Source organism: Myodes glareolus, chromosome 3 (assembly GCF_982192425.1).
Source record: "Myodes glareolus chromosome 3, mMyoGla1.1, whole genome shotgun sequence".
Lineage (NCBI taxonomy): Eukaryota > Metazoa > Chordata > Mammalia > Rodentia > Cricetidae > Myodes > Myodes glareolus.
The window spans coordinates 77,030,606-77,055,687 of NC_142028.1; the positions used below are offsets into that span (position 1 = coordinate 77,030,606).

The 25,082-nt window shown below is 43.9% G+C and overlaps 3 protein-coding genes across 5 annotated transcripts in view; 1 reads left to right on the forward strand and 2 right to left on the reverse strand.

Moving 5' to 3' along the window:
* Positions 1-9,745, reverse strand: part of Tesk2 (testis associated actin remodelling kinase 2) — a 117,844-nt gene extending 108,099 nt beyond the window's left edge. Inside the window, exon 1 of the mRNA XM_085698744.2 lies at positions 9,440-9,745. The gene's annotated coding sequence lies outside the window, so the exon portion shown is untranslated. The remainder of the gene's footprint in view (positions 1-9,439) is intronic.
* Positions 9,746-14,807: 5,062 nt separating this feature from the next.
* Positions 14,808-20,578, reverse strand: Ccdc163 (CCDC163 homolog). Of its 2 annotated transcripts, XM_087904702.1 has the most exons (11): positions 20,517-20,578; positions 19,474-19,586; positions 19,305-19,338; positions 18,948-19,135; positions 18,772-18,853; positions 18,305-18,488; positions 17,718-17,785; positions 16,898-16,965; positions 16,492-16,595; positions 15,760-15,893; positions 14,808-15,071 (listed from the first exon to the last, which is right to left on the reverse strand). In XM_087904702.1, the coding sequence occupies exons 2-11, from the start codon at positions 19,552-19,554 to the stop codon at positions 14,956-14,958; spliced, it is 1,059 nt and encodes a 352-aa protein (XP_087760828.1). In that variant the 5' UTR covers positions 19,555-19,586; positions 20,517-20,578; the 3' UTR covers positions 14,808-14,955. The 2 variants fall into 2 exon arrangements, with proteins under 2 accessions (XP_087760828.1, XP_087760829.1); XM_087904703.1 differs by lacking the exon at positions 20,517-20,578 and having other exon boundaries at positions 19,305-19,335; positions 19,474-20,110.
* Positions 20,168-25,052, forward strand: Mmachc (metabolism of cobalamin associated C). Of its 2 annotated transcripts, none has more exons than XM_085698748.2 (4): positions 20,168-20,325; positions 22,489-22,683; positions 23,442-23,594; positions 24,175-25,052. In XM_085698748.2, the coding sequence occupies exons 1-4, from the start codon at positions 20,245-20,247 to the stop codon at positions 24,583-24,585; spliced, it is 840 nt and encodes a 279-aa protein (XP_085554874.1). In that variant the 5' UTR covers positions 20,168-20,244; the 3' UTR covers positions 24,586-25,052. The 2 variants fall into 2 exon arrangements, with proteins under 2 accessions (XP_085554874.1, XP_085554875.1); XM_085698749.2 differs by having other exon boundaries at positions 20,188-20,325; positions 22,541-22,683.
* Positions 25,053-25,082: the final 30 nt, after the last annotated feature.

Genomic DNA, 25,082 nt, shown 5'->3' on the forward strand with positions numbered 1-25,082 from the left:
TTTTTGTTTTTTCTTTGTGTAGCCTTGGCTGGCCTAGAACTCACTCTGTAGACCAGGCTGGCCTCAAACTCACAGAGATCCGCCTGCCTCCAGAGTGCTGGGACTAAAGGTGTGAGCCACCACTGCCTGGCAATATGCATTACTTTGATAACCACAATTTTTCTGAGTTTTCCAAAGTTATAATCCATGCCAATTAACAAGAACTATAGTCAGAAAAAAACAGCATGAATATTTGTGAATTGTAGGTAATGTGAGAATAAAAACAATTTAAAAGTTCCGGTCAGATTCTAATATAAGAAACAAACTAAAATATGCAAAAAACAAACAAACAACAAAAAAACAGACAGCTGAAGAGCGTAATTGGAAATGATCTCAGTGCAAGGACTACTGCTGGGACAGTCTAAAATGACAGCAAGATGAATAAAGATGCAGAGATAAGGGGCAGGAGAGATGGCTCAGCAGTTGAGAGCACTGCTGCTCTTACAGAGGACCCGGGTTAAGTTTCCAGCACCCACAGGGCAGCTCTGTATCTGTAGCTCCAGTTCCAGGGGATCCGGCACTGTCATACAGACACACATATGATGTGGAACATTCCTTTACACTCTGTGAATATTGCCACTGTGATTGGTTTAATAAAAAGTTACACACTCAGTAGTTAGTCAGGGACTTCTGGACAGAGAGAGCTATAGGAAGAAGAAAGGTGGAATCACCAACAGAGGGAACAGACATGCAGGAGGACAGGTAAAAGCCACAAGTCATGTGGCAACACAGATGAACAGAAACAGTTTAACTTAAGTTATAAGAGCTAGTGGTACAAGCATAAGCCATAGGACGAGCTTTATAATCAACAATAAGCCTCAGTGTCGCTTCTTGTGAGCTGGCAGCCCAAAAGAAAGTCCAACTACACACATGTAAGCAAAACACCAATGCTCATTTAAAAAAAAAAGTTACATAGATAAGAGCATCTACTAGCCAAACATTAATAAAAACTGCAGACAGAAAACACTGCGAATAATTTCAGAAGCACTAGACAAAGTGCAGAAATAATGAGTCCTTGATGCTCTTCCAGAGGACCGAGTTCAGAACTCATAACCCATGGCAGGTGGCTCACAGTCGCCAACAATTCCAACTCCAGGGGATCTAACACCTCCTGGTCTCCTTGGGCACCTGAACACATGTGGCATAAACACACATACACACACTCACAGAGAGTTTTTTTTTTCATTTTTATTTTGTGTGTACTAGTGGTGTTTTGTCTGCACATTTTGCCTGCATATCATGTGTGTGTACAGTGCTCACAAAAGCCAGAAGAGAGCACCAGATTTCCTGGAACTGGGGTTATAGATGGCTGTGAGCCTGAAGTTGGGTATTGAACCCGGGTTCTCTGCAATAACAGCCAGTGATCTTTCTGTTGCTATTACTTGAAACAGGGTTTCTCTGTATACAGTTCTGGCTGTCCTTGAACTCTTTGTAGATCAGGCTGGCCTTGAACTCACAGAGATCCACTTGTGTGAGTGCTGGAATTAAGGGCACCACCACACCTGGTTCACAGTCAGTGATCTTAACCACTGGGTCATCTTTCCAGTCCCCCCACAATTTTCTTTTAAATGTCTTTTTTAAAGAGTTGCTCAGAAATAAATTAATCGGATGTGACTGGACAGACAAAGGGAAGGCACACAGTAAAGTACTTAAAGAGAACCAGAACTCATTATTGCTAATGACCTACTGGTTGAAATCACTCCAAAAGGAAGAGTCCCAGGACTTGACAGCTAAGGAGCTCCTAAAAAGAGTAAGAACATCCTTGCTCAGCATGCCAGTCTAAGGTGAAGTCTTAAGGTGAAGTTAGAATGTGCTGTTCTGCTTACGTATTTCTGAAAGTAGAACTTTCCTTCAGTTAGAAACTAATTCCTAAAGTCAAGTCCTTTTGAGTATGACGCTATACAGTTTTCAATAATGATGTATACACTGTATTGCCTTTTCTCCTTCAGTGTGTTATTTCCATAAATATCTGATGAATGAAAAAATGTAATATATTAAAAAATAAAATATGCAAATTTATCAAGATTACCACAGTGAATTCATTGTGGAAACCAATTTGAAAACAAAGAACACATGTAAACTGTCCTAGAAAAACATTAGCAGTAGGATCAATACCATCCAAATTTCCTTTTCTTTTTTCTTTCTTTCTTTCTTTCTTTTTTTTTTTTACTTTTTGATACAGGTTCTATCTGCAGAGCCCTGGCTATTTTGGACTGGAACTAACTGTGACACCAGGCTGGCCTTGAATTCAGAGAGATCCACCTGCCTCTGTCTCCCAAATGCTAGGATTAAAGGAGTGACCACCAGGCCCGGCTCCTAATTTTCTATATTATACAAATAAAATCATATCATTCTATTCTATCTAATACAAAGAAAAACATGACAGCCTCTGTACAACTTGTTCAGAAGATAAATTAATAAATAACATTATATTTCATCTGTCTAATGATTTACAGTTCACAAAGCACTTTGACCCTTACAAGCAATTCTGTATCCTTGCTCCAACTGGATAGATTCAAAAAGCAAGGACTAAGATTCAGAAAGCCTTCCTACATTCTTCCTATATTTCAAAATCCAAAGCCATAAAAGAAGAGTGAAAAGTTTATGAGTATAAAAATCTAGAACTTCTATAGGAGAATAAAACAAAAGACATCAGAAAAGTAAATATCAAAACAGGGCTGACTCTTGGTGTTAGATATGAGGACCTGTGTTCAACACTCTGCATTCAAGAAGAAAAAAAGAAAAATACTTGTAAAGCAGATCACACTGAACTTCTTATAAAGTCTTAGAGATCAGAAAGAGACCCTGGACTCAATAGAAATGATGAGAAAGACTTTCAGCTGGGCAGCTCAGAGACCAGGAAATGGCGATGACTCAAACAGAAAAGACACTTCATCTCAGCGTGGTTAAAACAACTCAAACCATTCTGAGTTATCACTTCTATCTATCACACTGGCAAAAATCCAAGATTGATAACAGCAGGGCATAATATTAACAATGCTGACCCTCCAGTCAGAATGCTTACTGGATTTCTGCAGTTTGGAGGCCATGAACTTGGGCACTTCAACCATTCCTTAATGCATTCATCTGAAAAACAGTATCAGTGCCCACTGCAGAGGGATTTTGCTAAGAATGAATGAGGTAAATGTATATAAACCACCTAGAACAGTATTCACAGTACAAAGTAAACACTGTTTAAGCATTAGCTATGACACAGGCAATGTTAGTTGAGTAAACAGGCAATGTAGATGGGGAAAATGCCGAAGGAAGGAACGTAAGCAATTAATGGTGATCAACTTTAACTTAGAAATTCTGCTTTTGTAAATTTATCCTGCAAAACCCTTTGCACATGACATGTTCAAGGTCTCCATTACAGCACTGCTTAGGATATTAAAAAGCTAAAGGAATGCACATAACAGGGAACAAGTCACCATACACACATTCAACAGCTTCTCGGTGTTTCTTTAAAATTTTTTTCTATTACGTTTCATTTACCTGTGTGTTTAGAGGCCAGAGAACAACCTGTGGGAATTGGTTCACTCCTTCCACCACATGGGTCCCAGGGATTAAGTTGCGAGACTCTGTGGCAAGAGCATTTACCCACTGAGCCATGTCATCAACTAATTTTTTTTGTTGTTTTGTTTTTTTGAAACAAGGCTTCATGCCATCTACATTGGCCTCAAATTTGCTGTGTCCGTAGCCTCCGCCCAAGTGCTGTGATTAGAGTCGCGTTTGTTTTGTTTTGGTTGGTTGGATGGTGGTTGTCCTATTTTAGACACCTGGTCAGATTTTATTTCTACAGATAGGAAGGCCACAAAGGTAGAAAGGTAGCCTCCCATTTTCCTTGCAGCACTGAGATTTGAACTAAGAGCCTCTCAGAGGCTCACATGCTATATACCACACGTACACACGCACGCACACACACACACACACACACACACACCAGCCTATGGAAAATCTTTTAAATTCTGAATAGTCCTGGTGCCAAGTACAGAACAGCCTTGTGGGACTAGTTCAGCAAGAAACAGGGCTGATATTTAAAAAGACCTGTCTGTACTCCATCAAGAAACATCAATCCTTTCCTGCTCCTGAATTCAGGCTCCTCCATTCAAAGCCTGGTCTTAGCCACTAGTAAGCTTAAAGAGGCGACTACATGTCTTCAGATTTCCCTGGAGGCACAGACGTGATCCCCTTGTTATTCAACGTCCACTCTGTAGCACTTAACCCAGCCAAACATCTATAAACTATGGTCCCTAAGACAGGGTGACATAATACAAGACAAACCCCAAAGCTCTAAGAAGGCATCTCAGGACCAAAAGCTCTTGGTGAGGAAGGCAGGGGCAAAGGGAATGTTTGTTTTGTTTTTGAATACGGGTCTCTTCATGCAGTCCTGGCTGTCCTGGAGCTCACTATGCAGACCAGGCAGGCTTTGAACTCAGAGATGCTGCTCTGCCTCCAGAGCACTATGACTGCCAGTATGCACTGCCACACCCAGCTACATTCAAAAGAATTCCATGGAATACGATGTAGGTGTTCAAAAACAACGAGGAAGCTCTCAAAGTTCTAATCTGGAAAGCTCTCAAAGATAAACTAAAATGAAAGACAAGTCTAGTGAGATGGAGGGCAGAACTGTGAGAAACCATCAGCTTTTTCATGAAAAATAGAAAAATAGGCCGGGCAGTGGCAGCGAACGCCTTTAATCCCAGCACTCCAGAGACAGAAGCAGGCAGGTTTCTTGTGAGTCTGAGGCCATCCTGGTCTACAGATCAAGTTCCGGGACAACCAGAGCTACACAGAGAAACCTTGTCTTGAAAAACAAACAAAACAAAACAAAACAAAAATACCTTGGGGTCCTCTTCAGCAACAAGCCCCCATAGAGTTTTAAAAACTGGTTGGGAGGAAGGAATGAACCCTGGAGCTGGGTACACAGGAGAGTCATGAGACTGAAACTGTTTATATAAAATATATAGATATATAAAATCCTATGTTATATGCAAATAATTTTGTATTTCACCACTTGAATAGATTATTTTTCAAAGACTATATATACATATATATAACTTATTTTAGGATTCTTTATATCTTTTATTTTTATGTGTATTTTGTTTTGTTGTTGTTTTTCAGCAGAGCAAACATGCATTAAGGGAAAATGATGAAAGTTCCCAAGAGTAGGACCAATTCCAAGAGAGGAGTACACAATTTTGGTATTTTTGGAACAGGATCTATGTAGACCAGGATGCTCTTGCTTCAGCCTTCTAAATGCTAAGAGAGGAGTGCCCACAGCACCCAGCTACACACATCAAACTGAGAACAAAACACCAAAGCTTACAGAAGGTAAATCCCTATAACCAGAAAGCTAATAACACAATCTCAGTTTTGATTTTCAATGAAGATTTCCAATGTTTTCCCTTTTTCACACTGCCTTTACAGAACAGCAGAGGGCCACCTGCTGCCACACTAGATGACCTGTGTTCAGTCCCCAAGACCCATATGATAGACATTCTGAATCAGCTTCTGCAAACTGTCCTCTTCTTCCACACTTAACACATATACACACCCACACCCACAAATAAACAGCAAAAAATAAATAAAATGTTAAGAATGGATGGTTGACACATTATTACAAATACGCTCTTTGGCAATCAACCCTCTGAACACTGAGTAAAAATAACCCTGAGACCACACTGGAGTCATCTTTGGTTGATGACTCGGAAAACAGCATAATGCCCATTGTTAGTCCAAAACATTCACCATCACCCACACAAACAATGTAATAATTAGGCTCCATTACCAGAAGGAGATAAACTTCCCATACAAGCCCCATCCCAGATTTCAAACTCCAATAAAACATATTTCAGAACAAAATGAAGTGTGTGATATTAACAATGTATTTATAAGCACTTTAATATAAAGGAGGAATACATTTTTAGAAGCAAATCCCCTTTCTGCTCTAAATAAGCCAGGGAACAATTTTCTTCTTGACCCATAAGTGGAAAGCATTACTGCAGAGTCTCAGATGGCAGATTATTCGCCTCCTAGCATGTACATGTCTTAAACAGAATTAAGACCCTCATATGCCAAATCACATAGGCTAGTATTTGAGAGACCATCCCAAACATTCATCTAACAGAGTAACACAACGTGCATTGACGTCACCCAGATATCTGAGACCATCACTATTAATTCAGAACCAAATATCTGTACCATCTGTACATTATATATACTTATATATATACATTATTTTTATAATTTATTTATCATTGTTTTATGTGCATTGTTGTTTTGCCTGCAGGAATGTCCACAATGGACATGCAAGTGAGCCAGATCCCTAGAATGGAGGGACAGACAGTTCTTAGCTGTCATGTAAGTGCTGGGAATTGAAACCAGATCGTCTGGATGGACAGACAGTGCTCTTAACCTCTAAGCCATCTCTCCAGCCCCTGAACACTAGTTTCTGATAAGCCCCAAAGAATCTCCATTTTGAGTCTCTCCTTGGTGATAACAGGCCTCACCCAAAGGACCTAATATCTCTATCTCCTGCTATCATACTGGATAATTATGATATCCATTCGATGACATAGTCAACACAGTCACAAACACTGTTGAACTATTTTAATAACCCATAGCTCCATTACCTTTCAACAGCACTGAGACAGTTACACCTTTTTTTTCCCTCCCTTTGCTTTGAAAGAACTCTGAACTTTCCAATCATGTATTCTTATAAAATCTGGTCTTCAACCACATATCTGGCTACCTCTGCATTCTCCAAGTACACTAGCCTTCTTAAAGACTTTATTATTTATGTTTATTATTTCAAGTGTATGAATGTCAACGTGTATGTCTGTGTATTGTATGCATGCATTGCCCAAAGAGGTCAGAAGAGGGTGCTGGGTTCCCCAGGACTGGGATTACACATAGTTGCTAGTTGGCATGTGGGCACTGGAAACTGAACCTGAGTCCTCTGGAAGAGCAGCCAGCTGAGCTCAGCCATCTCTTCAACTCCAGATTTTACTTATTATAAACTATGACTTAGACTGTGCAGTTGATCCCACACTATCAGAAGCAGTGTAAAGTGGTTCACCATTTTATACTTCTGTTTTGTAAATTCCAGTTTGGGATTAGGCCAATCTCTCCCCATCCTCCTGTTCTTTACGGTATTAGAGAAAATGTAAAATCTGGTGGTGGCATACACCTTTGATCCCAGTAAAGGCAGGTAGGCCTCTGAGTTCAGGATCGCCAGGGCTATGGAGAGAAACCCCTATTTCAACAAATCAAAAGAAAAGAAAAAGAAATCTTTATCTTTGGTGCTACAGATGGCTTAGTTTAGAGCACTTGTTGCTCTTTTAGAGGACCTGGATTCAAGCGCTAGTCCCCACACACATAGCAGCTGACAACGATCCATAACTCTAGTCCCAGGGAATCTAATGCCCTTTTCTGACTTCTGAGGGCACCATCACACATGTGGTAAACAAATATACACACAGGCAAACACTCATACACCACACATGGACATCGTGAGCTACATGATGAGTTCCAAGCCGGTCAGAGCTATACAGTGAGATGCTGTCTCAAAACAAGGCAACAAGAAACCTCTCATCACATAAAATAAATCAGTAATAATAATAATCCTTAAATTGGGCAGTAGTGGGCACATGCCTTTAATCCCAACACTTGGTAGGCAGAGGCAGGTGGATCTCTGTGAGTTCAAGGCTAAACTGGTCTACAGTGTGAGTTCCTGGACAGGTCCCAAAACTACAGAGAAACCTTGTCTCGAGAAACAAAGCAACAACAATAATAATAACAATAACAAATCCTTCATATATTCCACTGCTGATCCCTATGGCTATAATGCTCTCGTCAGAAACTCACTACAGTTCCTTCAAACTCCAGAAAAAACTGATTTATTCACAGATAGCTGATGACAATAAAAATAAGGCCAGTGTGCTAACACACACAGTTCCAGGTTGGCCTGTGCCACATAACCCTAATTCAAACAAAGAGAAAAAGAAAAGAAAACCTTTTACTCACTACTACCTTCTGCTTACTCCTAAACCCATGGGTTGACTGCTATAGCATCAAAACTGCCTTGGAAAGAAAACAAGTGAACTCCCAACTGCTAAGGCACTTGCTTCTAAGGCGAAGGACTCCTCCTGCCCTCTGGAGCACCTGACACAGGGCAATATTCCCTCCCTCCTTCAGACTGTCTTCCTTTGGCGGCTGTGACTCTGCCCTGGTGTTCTAGACCTTCTCCTGACCCTTGAAACCTCTCTGTCAATGTGTTGTCCTCAGTGATGCTGCTTCCGACCCACAGCCCAATTCTCTGCTTTCAGGATTACTATCTCCTACTAAGGTTTCAAGAATCCCTATATAGTATCTCTACACTCTCAACTTCATGACTTTATAGCCAAACTTTCTCAGTTTTATGCCCAATTTTCCAGCTCTATCTGAAAAACTCCAGTTGAACTTGGTCACAACCAAATTTATCTTTCTTTAAAACTGCTTCTTCTCATTCTGCTTCCAATAACACCACCAGCCCAATACCAAAAACCAATGAGAAACCCCTTGCTTACAAAAGCAGCAAAAACAAACAAAAAAACCTCCCAACTCTATTTTGAAAAATCTTGGAATGTCATGCCATTCTCTTCATTTTCCTACAACTATCCAAGTTCATTCATCCTTTCTTACCCACAGAAGCCAAAGTCTCCTGCCTACGGAGGCCTTCTTTCCTCCTGTCTTTACTTTCAATCTTTCCTTCACATTTTCCAGACATAATCCATATCAAGCTCCTGCTCACAACCTTCAGAGGCTCCCTGTGCCTACAGAATAAAGTCCAACTTCTTTGACAAGTCTTTCTCAGACGTATAAATTCAAAGTTTCTCAACCCGATTAATCTGGATTTTATTTCCAGCTAAATGCGAATTGTAGTTTAGACCAAGGTCTTCAGAAAAAAAGTGTAGAAAGTAAACTAGTAAAGAGAGAGAAAGCAGGAAGTCTCTCAGGCTAGAAGTCAGGGTGTTTAGGAGAGATGGGCACATTTGATGGCAGGGAAGGAATCCAGATCTCAGTGGCAGAAGGGGGTACACAGACGCTCAGCAGGGGAGCCGGACGCGAAGCATTCCAGAACTTCACAAGGGAGGAAGGTCAGACACCACAATGTCGATTCGAGGTATAACTTCCAATGGGTTCCCGGCCTCTGAAGCGAGGAGGTGAGGACTGTCCCGGGACCCTGAGGGAAGTGAGAAGGAAAAGGAACGGGAGAAAGGGACGGACAAGAGACTGTCTCCTGCCTTTGAGAATCTCAAGGAAGGCACCAGGCTGGCCAGTGTTCGGCGACCCGAGAGCCAAGGCTGCGCGCGGGGTAGGGATGCGAGCCTCGTTCCTCAGACTCCCCCTACGTTACCTGAGGCAGGACCGAGCCACCGAGGGGGCGTCTGCGCGGGCCGGAGGGCAAGGGAGGCGGCGGCCCAGAGCCAGCATAGCAGCTGCCGGCCGTGGCTGTTTAGCCTGCGGAGGAGGTGGGGGTCCCTCGCGCAGAAATCGGCGATTCCGCGGGGCCAGTGGCAGCGCAGGAGCCGCAGCCTACTGCCATGGCCTTGCGGTCTGGGCTGCTTTCCCCCCGCCTGCTCGGCGGGGCCCAGAGGCGGCTCGCCGCTCGGACTGAGAGGGCAGCTGGAAACTCTCGGCTCCCCGCGGGTGAGCGCCTGAAACGCCTGCGGCCAGGGCACTGGGCGGGGCCTCCGGGGGCTCCGCCCCTCCCCAGGCCTCCCTCAGGGCAGCCAATCGGTCGTCAATCTTTGACAAACGAGCTGGTACGGTTGTCCAATGAACGCTAGGAATGCCACGTGGTACGAGGGTGGGCACAATGGGCGTCCAGAAAAGCCAATCAGCAACGCTGGGCGCCAACTCTTAGAAGACGAAGGGAACCAATAGGAAGGGAGTGGAGGTAAAAACAGAAGAGACAGTGTGTTGAAAAAGCGGAACCGAAGAACAGAGAATACACCTGGGGGAAAACCTAAGGAGTCTCTAAGAGGGCGAGACAGTAAATACAAGATAAGCCAATCAAACCCCCCACTACAGAAACGATTGATAATTAAGCCCGTTGAACAAGCACTAGACTAGCGCGGCTTTTGAAGGTGTCCTACAAGATCAAATGCGATGTCCTGCAAAAGGATCGCAGTATAATAAGAAGCTAAAATTAACACATAATTCCTAGCGACTTGAGAAACAGCAACAAGTAGAACTAAACGAAATGCCGAGGGAAGAGACCGGGTTTGGTGAAGACTTAGAGGCTAGGTATCACGAGCTGGTTTGACAAGAATTATGAAATATCTCTGTGGGGAATAAGAATTTCCCCAACTGTTCCATCAGGTATAGATTTCCTCACACTTCCCATACCCATGAATCTCAAGGGTTTATATTATTATACCTGAGCAGACTGCAATAGAAGAATAAGAACAGATAGACACAGTGGAATATGTGCCTTACTCTCGGGATTTAGGGGGCCTCACTTTAAAAAAAAAAAAAGAAAAGAAAAGAAAAAAAAGACTTCCCTCTTCCTGGAGGTAGAGATTCTTGGCAAATATGTGAAACATAAATAATTGAAATAGGACTGGGGCTGAAAGCAATGATAGAGAGTGTACCATGTGGACCTGGGTTCGATCCCCAGCACTGACAATAGTAATAACAATGGAATAAAGGTGGTCCTGATGGCAACTGAATTTAAGAAAATGTATGGTAGGAAATAAAATTGGAAGAGGCTGAATATCGATGGAGCTTGAATAATAAAATTACCGTTTTTGTTTTAATGCTTGTGTGTTTTGTTCTTGAACACATGCATAACCTAGACAGGACATTGTTTGAGGAAGAGTAATTAGTAGCTCACAGCATCTATTAAGGGAGATCGCACCAGTCCAGTTCAGAAACATTCTGGCATAAATTATGTGCTGCCACCTGGTGGTAGTTCAGATGTTACTGTTCCACGTTGCTGTTGAAAGGTTTGGCACCCTTGCAAATGTGTCTCTCATAGAGCCTAATACAAACAGTTGATAAACACTACTGGTAGCAATCAGAGTTAAACAATGCCACCGTGCCAGATGTATTACCTGCCCAGTGAAAGACAAGGAAAGGCTTGGTGGGAAGGCTCTTTAAAAGCAGGTCTAAACATCCCGGAGCAACGATGGCCTACTCATTTGATCCCAGTACTAAGGAGGCAGAGGCTGGCAGATCTCTGAGTTCGAGGCCAGCCTGGACTAAAGAGTGAGTTCCAGGACAGTCAGGAATACACCAAAAATTCCTGTCTCAGGGGAAAAGAAGAGTAAGTCTAAACAACAAAATCTTTAAATTTGGGACTAGGGTTGCAGTCCAGTTAGCAGAATGCTAATGTGCATGAAGCTCAGGTGTGGTGGCATATTCCCATCAGCCCAGCATTCAGGAGATGGACATGGAAGACCAGGAATCCATGTCATCTTCTGCTATATATGGAGTCTAGACCAGCCTGGGACACTTGATACCTGGCCTCTAAATAAATACGTATTAAATAGAAGGGGGAGGGAAAATAACACAGTGGATAAAAGCATTTGCCATGCAAGCATGAAGAAGCATCTGCAACCCCAGTACTCCCACTGGAGATGGGAGGCAAAGACCAACACCAGAGTGTACACACTCATTCACACACACACATGCCTGTAATGCCAACACCCGGAAGGTGGAGACAAGAGGAACAAGGCCATCTTTGGCTATATAAAGAGTTCAAAGTCAACCTAACAACACAGGATTCTGTCATATATACACCAAAAAAGAGCAATAAATAAAATAAAAATGGGTCTGAAGCCAAGTATGAAATCAGTACATCACTCGTAATCCCAGCAATCAGGACTCAGGCAGGACTGAACTACAGAGTTCTGAGCCAGCCTAAGCTACAGAGTCCCCATTTCAATAAATAAATACTACATGAAAACAAGGCTGGAGAAATGGCCCAGCAGCTAAGTGGACTGACTGCTTTGCCAGAGGACCCTGGCTCAATTTTCAGCATCCGTATGTTAACTCTAGTTAACACGTTACGTTCCAGAGGATCCAATGCCCTCATCTAGCCTCTGCAGACACCAGACACTAGGCAAGCACTTTGATGGACATGCATGCAGGCAAACACCCACTTACATAAAACAAAAATTGAGAAAAAAAAACAATAATAGCCAGGGGGTGGTGGCACATGCCTTTAATCCCAGCACTCGGGAGGCAGAGGCAGGCAGATCTCGGTGAGTTCAAGGCCAGCACAGTCTACAAGAGCTAGTTCCAGGACAGGCTCTAAAGCTACAGAGAAACCCTGTCTCAAAAAACCAAAAAAAAAAAAAGGAAAAAAAAGAAATAAAACAATAATAAACTCTCCTTCTCCCTGTCCCTTTCTCCCTCTCCCCATCTTTCTCTCTCTCCCCCTCTTTCTCTCTCTGACAAGGTCTCATTATACAGTCCTGGTTGATCTAGAACTTGCTGTGTAAATCAGGCTGGCCTTGAACTCTGAGATCCACCTGCCTCTGCTTCTCTTCCCAAAAGCTGGGATTAATGATGTGCACCACCATACCGTACATCGAGAGACCCTACCTCTACCCAAACAGCAGTAGAAAAGTAAACTAAGGACCAAATACCAGCCATCAGACATTTTTGTTTTGTTGCTTTATTGTTAGCTTTGAGACATTCCTGTCTCAAAACTGCCCTTAAACTCCAGATCCTTCTGTCTCCACCTCTCTAGAACTGGGATTACAGGTATACACCACAAGTGGCTTTTTAAAAAAAATAAAATAAAATCGAAATGGGCCAGGGGTATAACCTGGTAATATAACACTTGCCTATCATCAATGAAGTGGGGGTGTTGGAAACAGCAAGCAAACTAGCTAGCAAACTGGTTGGGTATGGCAGCACATACCTATAATCTGAGAATTTAGGTAGTAGAGGCAGAAGGATCAGGAAGTTAAAGGTCACTATGGTAGTTTGAATGAGAAGGGCCCCCACTGGCTCATAAATTGAATATTGATCTCCAATTATTGGTGCTCTTTGGGAAGGACTAGTATGTGTGGCCTTGTTGGAGAACATGTGTCACTTTGGCCATTAAACTTTCAAAAGATCTGCCAGTTCCTGTGTACTCTCTCTGCTTCCTGTCTGTAGATGGGATGTGCTCAGTGCCATGCCTGCCAGCGGCTGGCATGCTCCCTGCCATGATGGTGAAGGACTCCAAACCTCTCTGCTCTCTGGAACTATAATCCCCAAATAAACTCTACATTCTTTTTTTTCCCTTCTTCTTCTTCTTCTTCTTCTTCTTCTTCTTCTTCTTCTTCTTCTTCTTCTTCTTCTTCTTCTTTTTCTTTTTTCTTTTTGTTTTCAAGACAGGGTTTTGAGGCTAGAGAGATGGATCAGAGGTTAGAGCACTGACTGCTCTTCTAGAGGTCCTGAGTTAAATTCTTAGCAACCACATGGTGCTCACAACCATCTATAATGAGAAAAAAAATGTATAACTCCAGTTTAAGAGGATCTGATACCTTCTTCTGGCCCCTGAGGACACTACACATAGATGGTGCACAGACATACATGCAGGCAGAATAACCATACACATAAATTAAAATAATTTTTAAAAATGAAAATAGTAGAATTTGAATCATGGAATTTCATATTTCTTCATAAAAGTTATAATAAAACTACTTTTTGCTAAGTGTGGCACTATACACCTTTAATCCTAGCATTAGGAAAGCTGGAGGCAGAAGGATCTCTGTGAATTCAAGGCCAGCCTAGTCTACATAGCAAGTTCCCTGACAGCCAGGGCTATGTACAAGGATCCTATCTCAAAAGAAATAAATAAGCCTGGCAGAGGCCACGCTCACCTTTAATCTCAGCACTCCAGAGGCAAAGGAAGGCGGATCTCTGTGAGTTCAAGGCCAGCCTGATCTACAAAGTTCTAGGACAGCTAGGGTTGTTAAAAATAAAAACAAAACAAAAAGAAAAAGAAAGGTTTTGGGGTTTGTCTGCTTGTTTTTGAAGATGACTCAATTTCAGAGAAAGTGAGAAGCCTGCTTCAACTATACAGGCTGGCCTGCTAAGGATGAGGAGGTGTAGCGAATTTGGAGTAAGTCTCAATAAGCTGTAGCACAATTAACAAAAACCCAGAGACAGATATTGGGGTTCAAAATGAAGACCAGAAAAGAAAAGCAGCCAGCCACTGCCTCTTACCTTTACCACAGGCTGAGAATGGCGATCCTGCCTCCAGGAATCCTCAGAATGAGACTGGCTGAGAGCTGTCTCCTCCTGTCTTATAGTCCTCTTTAGGGCTGGGATTAAAGGCATGCACCACTATCACCTGGTTTCTATGGAAAACTAGTGTGGCTACTTGGTTTAAAGGTGTGTGTTGTGACTACCTGGTCTGTGAGGCTACCAGGGTGGTTGTTTTACTCTCTGATCTTCAGGCAAACTTGATTTACTAAAATACAAATGAAATATCACTATAATAAGCGGTCTGACAGTGTGACTGCCTAGATCTAGTGCCCACCAGAGTACCACACGCTCCTCTGAGATCTCATCAATACTGCCTCAGACCAGCATCCGAACCTATTTTACTAACCACAATGGGGGAAATCATTGAATTCCAAGTTCACCTGAACTTAGAGTCAAACATGTATCTATAAAGGTCAGAAATCAGAGGCAGAGGTCACAGGAAGCAGTTAGGTGAGAAGGAAATGGACAGCAGAATCGATCTCATGTGGGTGAAGACACGTAGGAAACACACCAGGGAGACCAAGCTATTTTATTTTAAATTAGCTGAGGAGCAGGAATGGCTGGACAGGGAGATGCCTCGGGAAAGAGTGCACACACCAGAGGGGATGAGAAGACTGCCTCGGATGGACGCTTCATCTAGCTCATCCTTCTCACAAGTCCTCACAGGTCACTCCACAAGACCTTGGGGCCCTGAAGGAACAGATCCTCTGGCCCAAGGATGTGGGCATGGGACTGAGAGCTGCTGGGTTCCAGGCTAGAAAGGGTGTTCTGAAGTTCTAAGAGGAAGTAAAGTGAAAAACCAACCATTAGCGAGACTGTGGTGTGCATAAAACCAGGCCCTGGACCTTCCTGGAAAGGACCCCCAGGCCTTGTTTGTATGTACCCATTCACAGGTGACTTCTCACTGAGTACCTGATTCTGTCCCCTAACTACAATGAGTGATGTAATGAAGAATGTAGTGGTACCTGTCTGTAATCCTAGCATTCAGGAACTTGAGGCAGGAAGATTTTGAGTTAAAGAGCAGGCTGGGCTCCGTAGCAAACCTAAGCTACAAAGGCAAACCTAGCATTTAAATAAAAATTAAATAACTACTTTGGCTTCTCTTCAAATCATATAAATACTTTGCCTTTCACTAAATAGATATCAAATAACAAAGTATCTTGCTGGGCAGTGGTGGTGTACATCTTTAATCCCAGCACTTGGGAGGCAGAGGCAGGTGGATCTCTGTGAGAACAAGGCCAGCCTGGTCTACAGAGTGAGTGCCAAGACAGGCTCCAAAGCTACAGAGAGAAACCCTGTCTCCAAAAAAACAAAAAATTAAACAAAGATAATAATATTAATAAAGTAGCTTAACTCTCCATGATATATAAGAAGGGCAGATGGACTCACACAGAAAAAGAATATGCCCAACAGACAGCTGCATTCAGGCACCTTTAGATGCAGCCTCCCCAGAGCTGTCCTTACCCCTATCTAGTTTCCTTAAGAGTTCCCAGCTACGGTCACAGTCTGGAAGACTGACTTCAGAGCTAGATGAAGAAAGAGACATGGCGAAGATGGTGGCCAGAGGCAGCTTAGATTGCTGAGCATGAACAGAGGTCCTAGAAGGAACAATCAGAGGCAAGGAAGGTGATGGATCTAGGACTCTTCCAGCATAAAACTGTCTTCCTTTCTAAGGTCAGGATTCCAGACTCCCACCTTGCTTCCCCCATTATCACTCAGACACTCTTAGATATATCCCAACTCTGAATCAAATGACGAATGACGAACATTGGGAGCAGCAGGATGGCTCAGCTAATAAATGTGCCTTCTGTTAAGACTAGCAATCTAAGGTTGATCCTGAACCCCACACAGTAGAAGGGATTCCTACTGGTCTTCTGCACTTCATGGCACATACATGTCTATACATATGCAGACTAAATAAACTACAAAAAATTTTAGTAAAACAGGTGAGCTAAAGACATAAAAAAATAAATAACAAAAGCTGGGACTAGCAACATCTACCTGTAACACCTGCACTTGGGAGAAAGAAGCAGAACAATCAGGAGCTCAAGGACAGCCTAAGTTAGAATGTCCACTGTTGTTCTTATGAATACAACCCCAGATACTCAGATCCTGGCCAAATTTAGGATAGCTGAACTTTTGTTGACCCCTATGACACAAATCCCCTCTACTGCCACAGCACACACAACTTCTGACCTGAGGAGGTAGGGCTCCTCCTTCTGGGCATCAGGGGCCTCTGTCCTGGTGACCTCCAAAGTCTGAACCTTGCTCTTCGGGTCACTCTGCAGGTGTTCCAAGGACTGCCAGACCGCCAGACCATGATGCAGAAGGAGGACTAAATCTCTCCCTTTCCAACGGAAACTCCCTCCCCAAACTCCCCTCCTCGGCACATGAGAGCCTTCGCGCAGGCAAGGACAGTGACTCGTGTTTACAGCAAAGCCTGGGAGAGCCTCTTTGGAGGGATACGGAATCAGCATGCAGAAAGATGATGGGATCGAGATGGGGATGGGAGAAGATATCTAGGCCTTTCTGTCGTGGGACAGATAAGAAGGATGGGGACTCCATGAAAAAATATGTGGAGACTGGTCTGACCCTGTCCTACCTTCCAGCTGCGGGCTTGGACCTGGCGCCCACCAGCCATCTGTCTCAGCAACAACTCCTGATGCTGGCCTGAAAATGAGACAGACTATGAGGGCCAACCCTCCAACTTCATTCCTTCTTCTTCACTGCATTGTAACTGGTCTGGCAGAAGAAACTTAGACAAACATGTTCTGGTCCAGCGGCTGGAAAGATTCCAAGCTGAGGGGAAGAGACTAAATTCAAACTATGAGAAACAAAAAAACAGAATATATTGCCAAAGGTTAGGGGTGTACCTTGGTGGTGAAGCACATGCATAGCAAGTACAAGGCCCTGTATGTGATACCCAGCATCACACAATATATAAAATCGCAGAAACACAAATAATTTGCCTGGCCAGGGGTGGTGCCATATGCCTTTAATCCCAGCATTTGGGAGGCAGAGGCAGTGTGTTTCTGTGAATTCAAAGCCAGCTGGTCCATACAGTAAGTTCGAGGACAGTCAAGGCAATACAGAGACCCTGTCTCAAAAAATTAAAAAAAAATGATAATAATAATTTGCCAGACTTTTCAACAACTCAAAAAGGTAGAGTATGGTCAGTTACTAGAAGATATTCCAGGGGTGGAGAGATGGCTCAGAGGTTAAGAGCACTGGCTGTTCTTTCAGAGGTTCTGAGTTCAATTCCCAGCAACCACATGATGGCTCACAACCATCTGTAATGAGATCTGGTGGCCTGCAGACATATATACAGATAGAACACTGTATACATAGTAAATAAATAAATAAATAAATAAATCTTTGGGGAGGGGGAGAAGTTATTCCAGAAAGAGGGACAAGGGACTTACTCAGCTGGTCTCGAAGCAACTTCAGTTCCTCCCGAAGAATCTCTGACTCTTCCCACAAAAGCTGGTGCCTACATGAGTGACAGCAGTGTCATTCTAGAATCAAATAACAAACCCAAAGTGGCTGGAGATTACAATGTTAAGGGTGTCTACCTATCATGAACAAGGCCAAGGGTCAATATTCAACATCACAGAAAAATAAATTGAGGAAGCTAAACTTCTGATATGCCAAGGGTTCAGAAGACTCAAAAGAGGGTTCAGTGGTTATGAGAACTTGTTGCTCTTAAAGAAAAACCATCTTTAACTCCAATTCCAGAGGATTCAACAGACATGCATGTGCTGCACAAAACGCATGCAGGTAAAACATACACATAATTGTTTTCCCTTGTCCTTTCTGGTTTTCTGAGACAAGGTCTCACTATGTGGCCCTAGTTGGCCTACAACTCAATATGTATAGCAGGCTGGTCTCAAACTCATAGAGAATTGCCACTCTCTGACTCCTGAGCACTAGAAATAAAGGTGTGCGACACCAGGAAATAAACCTTAAAGGAAGAAAGGATGGAAAAGATGAAGTCTTGCTCATCACTTACTCAGTCTGTAGCTCTTTGTGGAAGCCTCTGGTACTACTGAACTTTCCCGGTCTTGTTTTCATTTGGATTTGGACTAGCTCTTGAACCTGGTTCCGAAGGCCCTGTAGTTCCTTTCTCAACCCTTCCAGGCGTTGCTCCAGAAGGGCTCTCCCTTTCGGGCCCTCCTGAAGCAATTTCAGTGACACTGTAGTGGGACAAGTGAAGGCAGACTGCTCTAAGAGCGTCATCCATGAACCCAGGCGCTACTTGAAAATCAAAACATACACACATACAAAAGCTACACAGCAAAACTGTGGGTACATATATAAAGCTGTGTGGGGCTGAAGAGACAGCTCAACCACTAAAGGTTAAGCTTTACAACCAAAAGTTAGGCATAGATCAGCAGGAGAGCATAGCTCAGCATGCACGAAACTCTGGTTTTAATTTAAAACTCTGTATACTGTACATGAAGAGAAGCGGCCCAGTACCTTCTAGAGCACTGATCTTGTTCATCTGCTGCTCCTGATCCTTCAACAAATTCTGCACAGCATGCCTTAGAACCTCAGTCACCTAGCCAAGTAGAGAAAGCCAGGAACTACTACTTTCCCAAATCCTGATATTATCCTTTTACATTGCCACCACACACAAATACCTACTACCTCACCCGAGTCTGAGCCTGAAGCTGGGATCGGAGTTTAGTGACTTCATCCCAGAGAGATGATGAGCTGTGAGATTCGGTGCAGCTCAGTCTCTCTCCAAGAGTAGGAGTCTTTAGAGCCCAAGGCTGAGGAGCTTGAGCCTCTGGCTGAGGAGGCAAGTGATGAGGGGAAATCCAAGTGTCAGCCAGGTCCCCTATTGAAGGAATAAGGAAAGGACAAAAGCAGGGTCTGTCTGTGTAGGTAGGAAATTAGAGTTCCAGAAGGAAAGTAGCTGGAATTTGTACAGAATCGTAGACGATACAAGCAGGCACTGGAAGAAGGTCTTGGAAAGAGAAAAGGCTGGGAGAAAGGACAACACTTACCTGTAGAGGAAACTCGAAGAGGATACAAACTCTGCTACAACAGAAAACAATTCCACAAACCAGTGAGCGCTCAGTGTCATTTAGCCTATGCCTATGCCCTAGCCAAGCCTCCCAATAGGGCAGGGTGAACTCTGGGATGGCGGGAGGAGAGGTTCCTGTGCCACCTCACCTTAATCCGGGCCATATTTTCATCTGTTGAAGTGAGAACTGCATGAAGCTGATCAGACCAGCTAGGGCTCCTATTCATCATGGAACACTGAGGACTACGTTCCTGCTCTTACTCTTCCCACGCGGAGATATCCCCGGTGCAGGCCAGGAAAAGTCAGAGTGTTACATGGAAAGAGGAAAGTGGGAGGGGGGATACTAAGGCTACTGATGTAGTACCACAGCAAAACCGCGAATCTGGAACTAGGGAACGCGTTCTTGGGGAAATGGGAAAAAAGCAGAATACTCTAAAATACAGGTATCAGATGAGGGTACAGTGAGCCGAATCTTGACTTCAACCTCCCCAAATCAAGGACGCTAGAACTGCGTCAAGTCTGTGTCAGTCACCACTACCACCGGCAAGTTCAAACTCAGGTAGGCGGAGAATGACATTTAAGAGCGGGTGCCGCAACGACACCCGGGAAACTGAGTTCGCTTCTTGCCGAGACAACAGGCAATAGAGGGCGGAAATACGTTTCCCTGGAAGCGCCCCCGTACGTTCATACACACACCCCCCGTGAAGCTTGTCGGGAGGTGGAGTCTTATAGACTCTGTTAAATTTCGTTTCCGAGGACCAAAGGAACTATTTATACCAAAATGCATTGTGCAGAGTCAATTGAATCCGTTACTGGTCCTTTACCTCCTGGGAAATGTAGTCCAGCCCGGCTTGACGCGCACAAACTCAAACTAACTATGAAACTCCATTTCCCAGCAAGCTCAGCGTTCAGCGTGCGGTATGGAGCCGCATGTCGCAGAACTGAAGCAGAAGATTGAGGACACCTTATGTCCTTTTGGCTTCGAGGTTTACCCCTTCCAGGTTGGTTTGTCTTCCCTGTGTTCTTAGCGCCAGCACTATGATTGGTCTTGGCGGCAAAACCGTGAGGCCCGGTGAGCTCTTCTTATCCCACCCAGCCTCCTACCGCGGCCATCTAACGACCGGTTCTCCGAGTCGTGGTGTGAAATGGGGCTTGCTTAAAAAGATAAACAGCCACATGTTTACCCTTTTACTTCTTTATGTTGTCAAACAAATGAATTGGATACAACCCACGATTTCTAACTTCTCATCTCCGTAATTTACGGGAAAAATGACCCCCCCCCCCCCCATGGAACCGGAATCACCGGACGCTTCCAAAGGAGTTAGGAGAGAGGTCAAAGTTTGAAAGGTTGGCATGGCTATGTATTAGATCAGATGAAGAAAGAAGAGTATTCCTGATGTCGAACAAGACACAATTGACTAGTTTGTTCCATCAGCCAACAGAAGGCTAATTCATAGTGTTACTAGCCATCAATACAGGACTAGCTTAGAAATTCCTCACGCTCGCCTGGTACAGAAGTCTCTGTGACTCCCGTCCCTCTCCACCCGTCCCAGCCCCGCCTGATCCCACACTTTCCTCCCACAGTACTGAGCGAACAAGATATGCTTAGGACACAAACCTAAACTAAAGTCATCCTGAGTCCTTTGACCTATCTTTTAGACTTCCCATTTCCCACCCATTCCATTGAGCTATCCACAGCAAGGCTTAGAATAGGGTATTATAGAGAACTAATGGGAAAAAATTGAAATCGATCCTCTGGAGGATGGAGGATGTAGCTCCGTGAGGAAAAAGAATGAAACTGAGAGCTGAGGCTGTAACTCGGTGATAGCATGCTGGGTTAGTACCGGCAGGGCTCTGGGTTTAATCTCAAGCACCAGCACAAAAACAAGCAGAACAAAGAACTGACAAAAAGATGGATTGAAAGGAAGGAGGATTGTGTACATCCTAGAGTAAGAAAAATTGTGTGTGTGTGTGTGTGTGTGTGTGTGTGTGTGTGTGTGTGTGTGTGTGAAGTCTGGGTAGTGGGAGCTAATGCACTGAACAGTTAGCTGTAGTCTGTCATCAGGTCCTGCCACCCACCTTCCCAGTTCTACATCCAGCAGCCACCATGACTATCCCCTGAGTCTTCCAGACTCATAGTTTTCAGCCCAACAACCTATCCTGTATGCCAGAACAGTTCTCTCAATAGGATTAGCATAGTCTCCTTGCTGCCATTTTGCCTCCAATCCATTCTCTACACTGAGACCAGGTCTCTTAAACTACCAGGCCACTTTACTCTTTTAAGTTAAGTGGTTCCTCATTGTCACCAAATTGGAGTCATTGTTTTTAAGTTGTCATTTAAGGCCAGGCACAACCTCACTCCTACAAATCTCTCAAACCTTTTCTCCTTAGTACAGACCCTTCCCTTCCACCAGACCAGATAGTCTGCTCTTTTCCAGTGTGCTTAGCACGTTTGTTTTTTTTCTTTGTTTTTGTTTTTGTTTTCTTCTCTTTTTTTCTTTAGTGTTTAGAGACAGGGTCTCCCTGGCTGTCCTGGAACTCACTCTGTAGACCAAGCTGGCCTCTAACTCAGAAATCCACCTGTCTCTTTGCCACCTCCTTCCCCCACAGGGCTGGGATTAAGGTGTGTGCCACCACAGCCCAGTGAGCCAAGTACATTTTTTTTATTGCTTTTATTGAGCTATATATTTTTCTCTGTTCTCCTCCCTTCCTCTTTTCTCCCCTTCTACCAGGACTGAGTGCATTTTTACCTGGCAAAGATACATAGAGAGACCCTGTCTCAAATAAACAAACAGACAACAGATTCTCTATCCCCCACATCAACCTTCAGTTTCCTCACCAGCCCCCGAGACTGGAGTTCAGTTTCTTTCGAATGTCAGAATACTAATGTGGTCTGCCATAGGACTGGTTGTAAGTGTACTGTCACCTTCTATTTATTCTAGCTTGTTCATAAACTCTTTCCTAGGCTAAGTCCCTTCCGATTGCAAACAGATTGCCCATACAAGTTTACTATGCATACATGACATAGCATCAGTGAAAATTCTTTGAATAAATGAAATGGAGATGGTTGCAGAATATATGAACCCTTGAATACAAAGCCAAGATATGGGCCTGATTAAGGCCCAAGCTGCTTGGCAACCCGACCTGAATTTTCTGTGTTCTAGGTGGGATGGTACAATGAACTCCTGCCTCCAGCCTTCCACTTACCCTTCCCAGGACCTACCCTGGCCTTCCTGGTACTCAGCACACCTGCTATGTTTGACAAAGCCCTCAAACCCTTCTTAAAGAGCTACCAGCCCCAACCGCTGAAAGACCCTGTGGATCAGTGCGTATCCTACCACCTGAGAAATGTTACCGAGGTGAGGTTCAACTTCCCATCAACTCCCAGACCTGCCTCTGCTTCCCTGTTGATCAAGCTCAGTGCAGGATCTAGGCTTAGAGTTAGGAGCTGTGACATCCTATAACTGCTTCCTGTTTTGCCTTCTCATACCCAGGTTTCACCCTTTCTTTTAGAAGACTTCCCATCTGAAGTCAGTTGCGTGGGTGACTACACTAATGGACAACTGTGTGAACCTCATGCTAGTTTTAATCTCTAATTGGAATATGAGTAAACCCTACGTCTTTTGCGCATTGTTCTGTGCTTACAAGCTCTGTGCTGTCTTCCGAGCCTTTTGAAGTCAGAATAGAATTTCCCAGCCTCTACTCATTTATATACACATAAATTTGTACATATAAATTCTAGGGTCTTCCCACCCCAGAATTGTGCAAGACAAGGCTCAATAACTCCTGATAATAGAGGCTTCTGAGCAAGGTCTTTTGTATTTCCCTTCCTGCACAGGCCCTTCTGAGAGGGCAGAGGAACTTCAACTTTCTTCACTTAGTTTCTTAGGTTAAAGTTATGTTTTCCCTTGAAATAGGGCTTTTAATGGAGAATCCCAGCAGTAGGGAGGTAAAGGCAAGATTGTCATCTTTGGTGACATTCAAGGACATTCTGACCCTGTCTCAAAAAACCAAACGATAGACTTATGAGACAGGACCATGTTAATACACGTCTTAGGCCTTAATGGAACAGTCGTGACTCCCATCATGCTAACAGGAGCCCCTTATTCTGTTCCAGAAGTTTCCAGAACGGCAAATAGAAGTCATTGCTGACTATGAGGTCCATCCCAACCGGCGCCCTAAGATTCTAGCCCAGACTGCAGCCCATGTGGCAGGGGCTGCTTATTACTACCAACGACAAGATGTGGATGCTGACCCATGGGGGACCAAGGTTAGAGAATACATGTGAATGAATGAGTGGGGACGGAGAAAAAAAAAATTAGTAAAAGCCCCTCCAAGTATCCCTGTGAGGTTCCACATTGCATCACCTTCCTTTCATGACGTTGATATATAACCCAGGACAAAATATTTGTGGTTCTGACAAATAGGCCACCTGCTTTCTGGTTTACCTGAGGACATCACAGTTCAAAAACCTGGTCCCTTTTAATATTTTAAAAATTTCTCTTAAAGCCAGGTGGTGGTGGCACATGCCTTTAATCCCAGCACTCAGGAGGCAGAGGCAGGCAGATCTCTGTGAGTTTAAGGTCAGCCTGGTCTGAGTGGGAAGTAAGTGAGTAAAAATAGGAGCTGGAGAGATTAGCCAAAGTTTAGGGCCATTTGTTGCTCTTACAGAAGAGTGGCATTCATTCATCACCCACATGGCTGGCAGCTCACCCTCTGCTGGCCTCTGTAGGTACTGCTTGCACATAAAAATAAATGGAAGAAAGAAAAAAAGTGCTTGCAATAATGGTAGCTGGACTTAGTGTCAAAATGGCCTCTGTAACTCTGCCTTTCTTTTCCCTTCTCCCCAGCACATAGCAGGTGTTTGCATACACCCCCGATTTGGGGGCTGGTTTGCTATCCGAGGGGTAATGTTGCTGCCGGGGATTGAAGTGCCAAATTTGCCACCCAGAAAGCCCCCTGATTGTGTGCCTACAAGAGCTGGCCGCATCACTCTGCTTGAAGGCTTCAATTTCCATTGGCGTGACTGGACGTACCGGGACGCCGTGACTCCTGCAGAACGGTACTCAGAAGAACAGAAGATCTACTTTTCCACCCCACCTGCCCAACGTTTGGCCCTATTAGGCTTAGCCCAGCCCTCAGAACGCCCTAGCACTACATCTGAGCGTCCCAGTTCCACGCTTACCAAGCCTCAGAATTTCAGCAGAGCACGAAGCTGGCTTAGCCCCACTGTCTCACCACCTCTCTCCCCGGGCCCTTGATACCTTTCCCCCGTGGGCTCCCACTTTGGTAGATTTATTTTGGGTATAATTTGGGTTTTGAAAAAGCACCTTTTTTTTAGTTTTCAAAACAAGGTTTCTGTGTGACTATGGCTGTCCTGGAACTCACTCTGTAGACCAGGCTAGCCTCCATCTCAGAGATCTGCCTGCTTCTGCCTCCAGAGTGCCGGGATTAAAGATGTGCTGAAGAAGCACATTTATTTTGACTCTTTCCTGAAGCTCATCAGAGAGAGTCAAGACTCAATTTACACTGATCAAGAAACACACATTTAAGTTAAAGACAGACTCAAAATCAGCAGCTGCCTTCAAATATTGGACTCATAACTGTTATATTTTTGTGTAGTACTGCGAGATACTATTTAGAGGTGTGGTTCTCAATCTTCCTAATGCAGTTCCTCATGTTGTGGTAACTCCCAACAATAAAATTACATTCATTGTTATTGAAATAACTGATTTTGTTGTTATGAATCATAATGTAA

What these genes read in the sequence shown, in the direction of transcription:
- Ccdc163 (XM_087904702.1), bottom strand. Translation starts at nt 19,554, where the DNA reads ATGATGAATAGGAGCCCTAGCTGGTCTGATCAGCTTCATGCAGTTCTC. An exon ending in TCCAAGCCCGCAGCTGGAAG is followed by an intron (nt 16,596 to 16,897) that starts GTAGGACAGGGT and finishes GCGGTCTGGCAG; the next exon opens with TCCTTGGAACACCTGCAGAG. An exon ending in GAGGAGCCCTACCTCCTCAG is followed by an intron (nt 15,894 to 16,491) that starts GTCAGAAGTTGT and finishes TGTTCCTTCTAG; the next exon opens with GACCTCTGTTCATGCTCAGC.
- Mmachc (XM_085698748.2), top strand. Translation starts at nt 20,245, where the DNA reads ATGGAGCCGCATGTCGCAGAACTGAAGCAGAAGATTGAGGACACCTTA. An exon ending in TCGAGGTTTACCCCTTCCAG is followed by an intron (nt 20,326 to 22,488) that starts GTTGGTTTGTCT and finishes TCTGTGTTCTAG; the next exon opens with GTGGGATGGTACAATGAACT. An exon ending in ACCTGAGAAATGTTACCGAG is followed by an intron (nt 22,684 to 23,441) that starts GTGAGGTTCAAC and finishes ATTCTGTTCCAG; the next exon opens with AAGTTTCCAGAACGGCAAAT.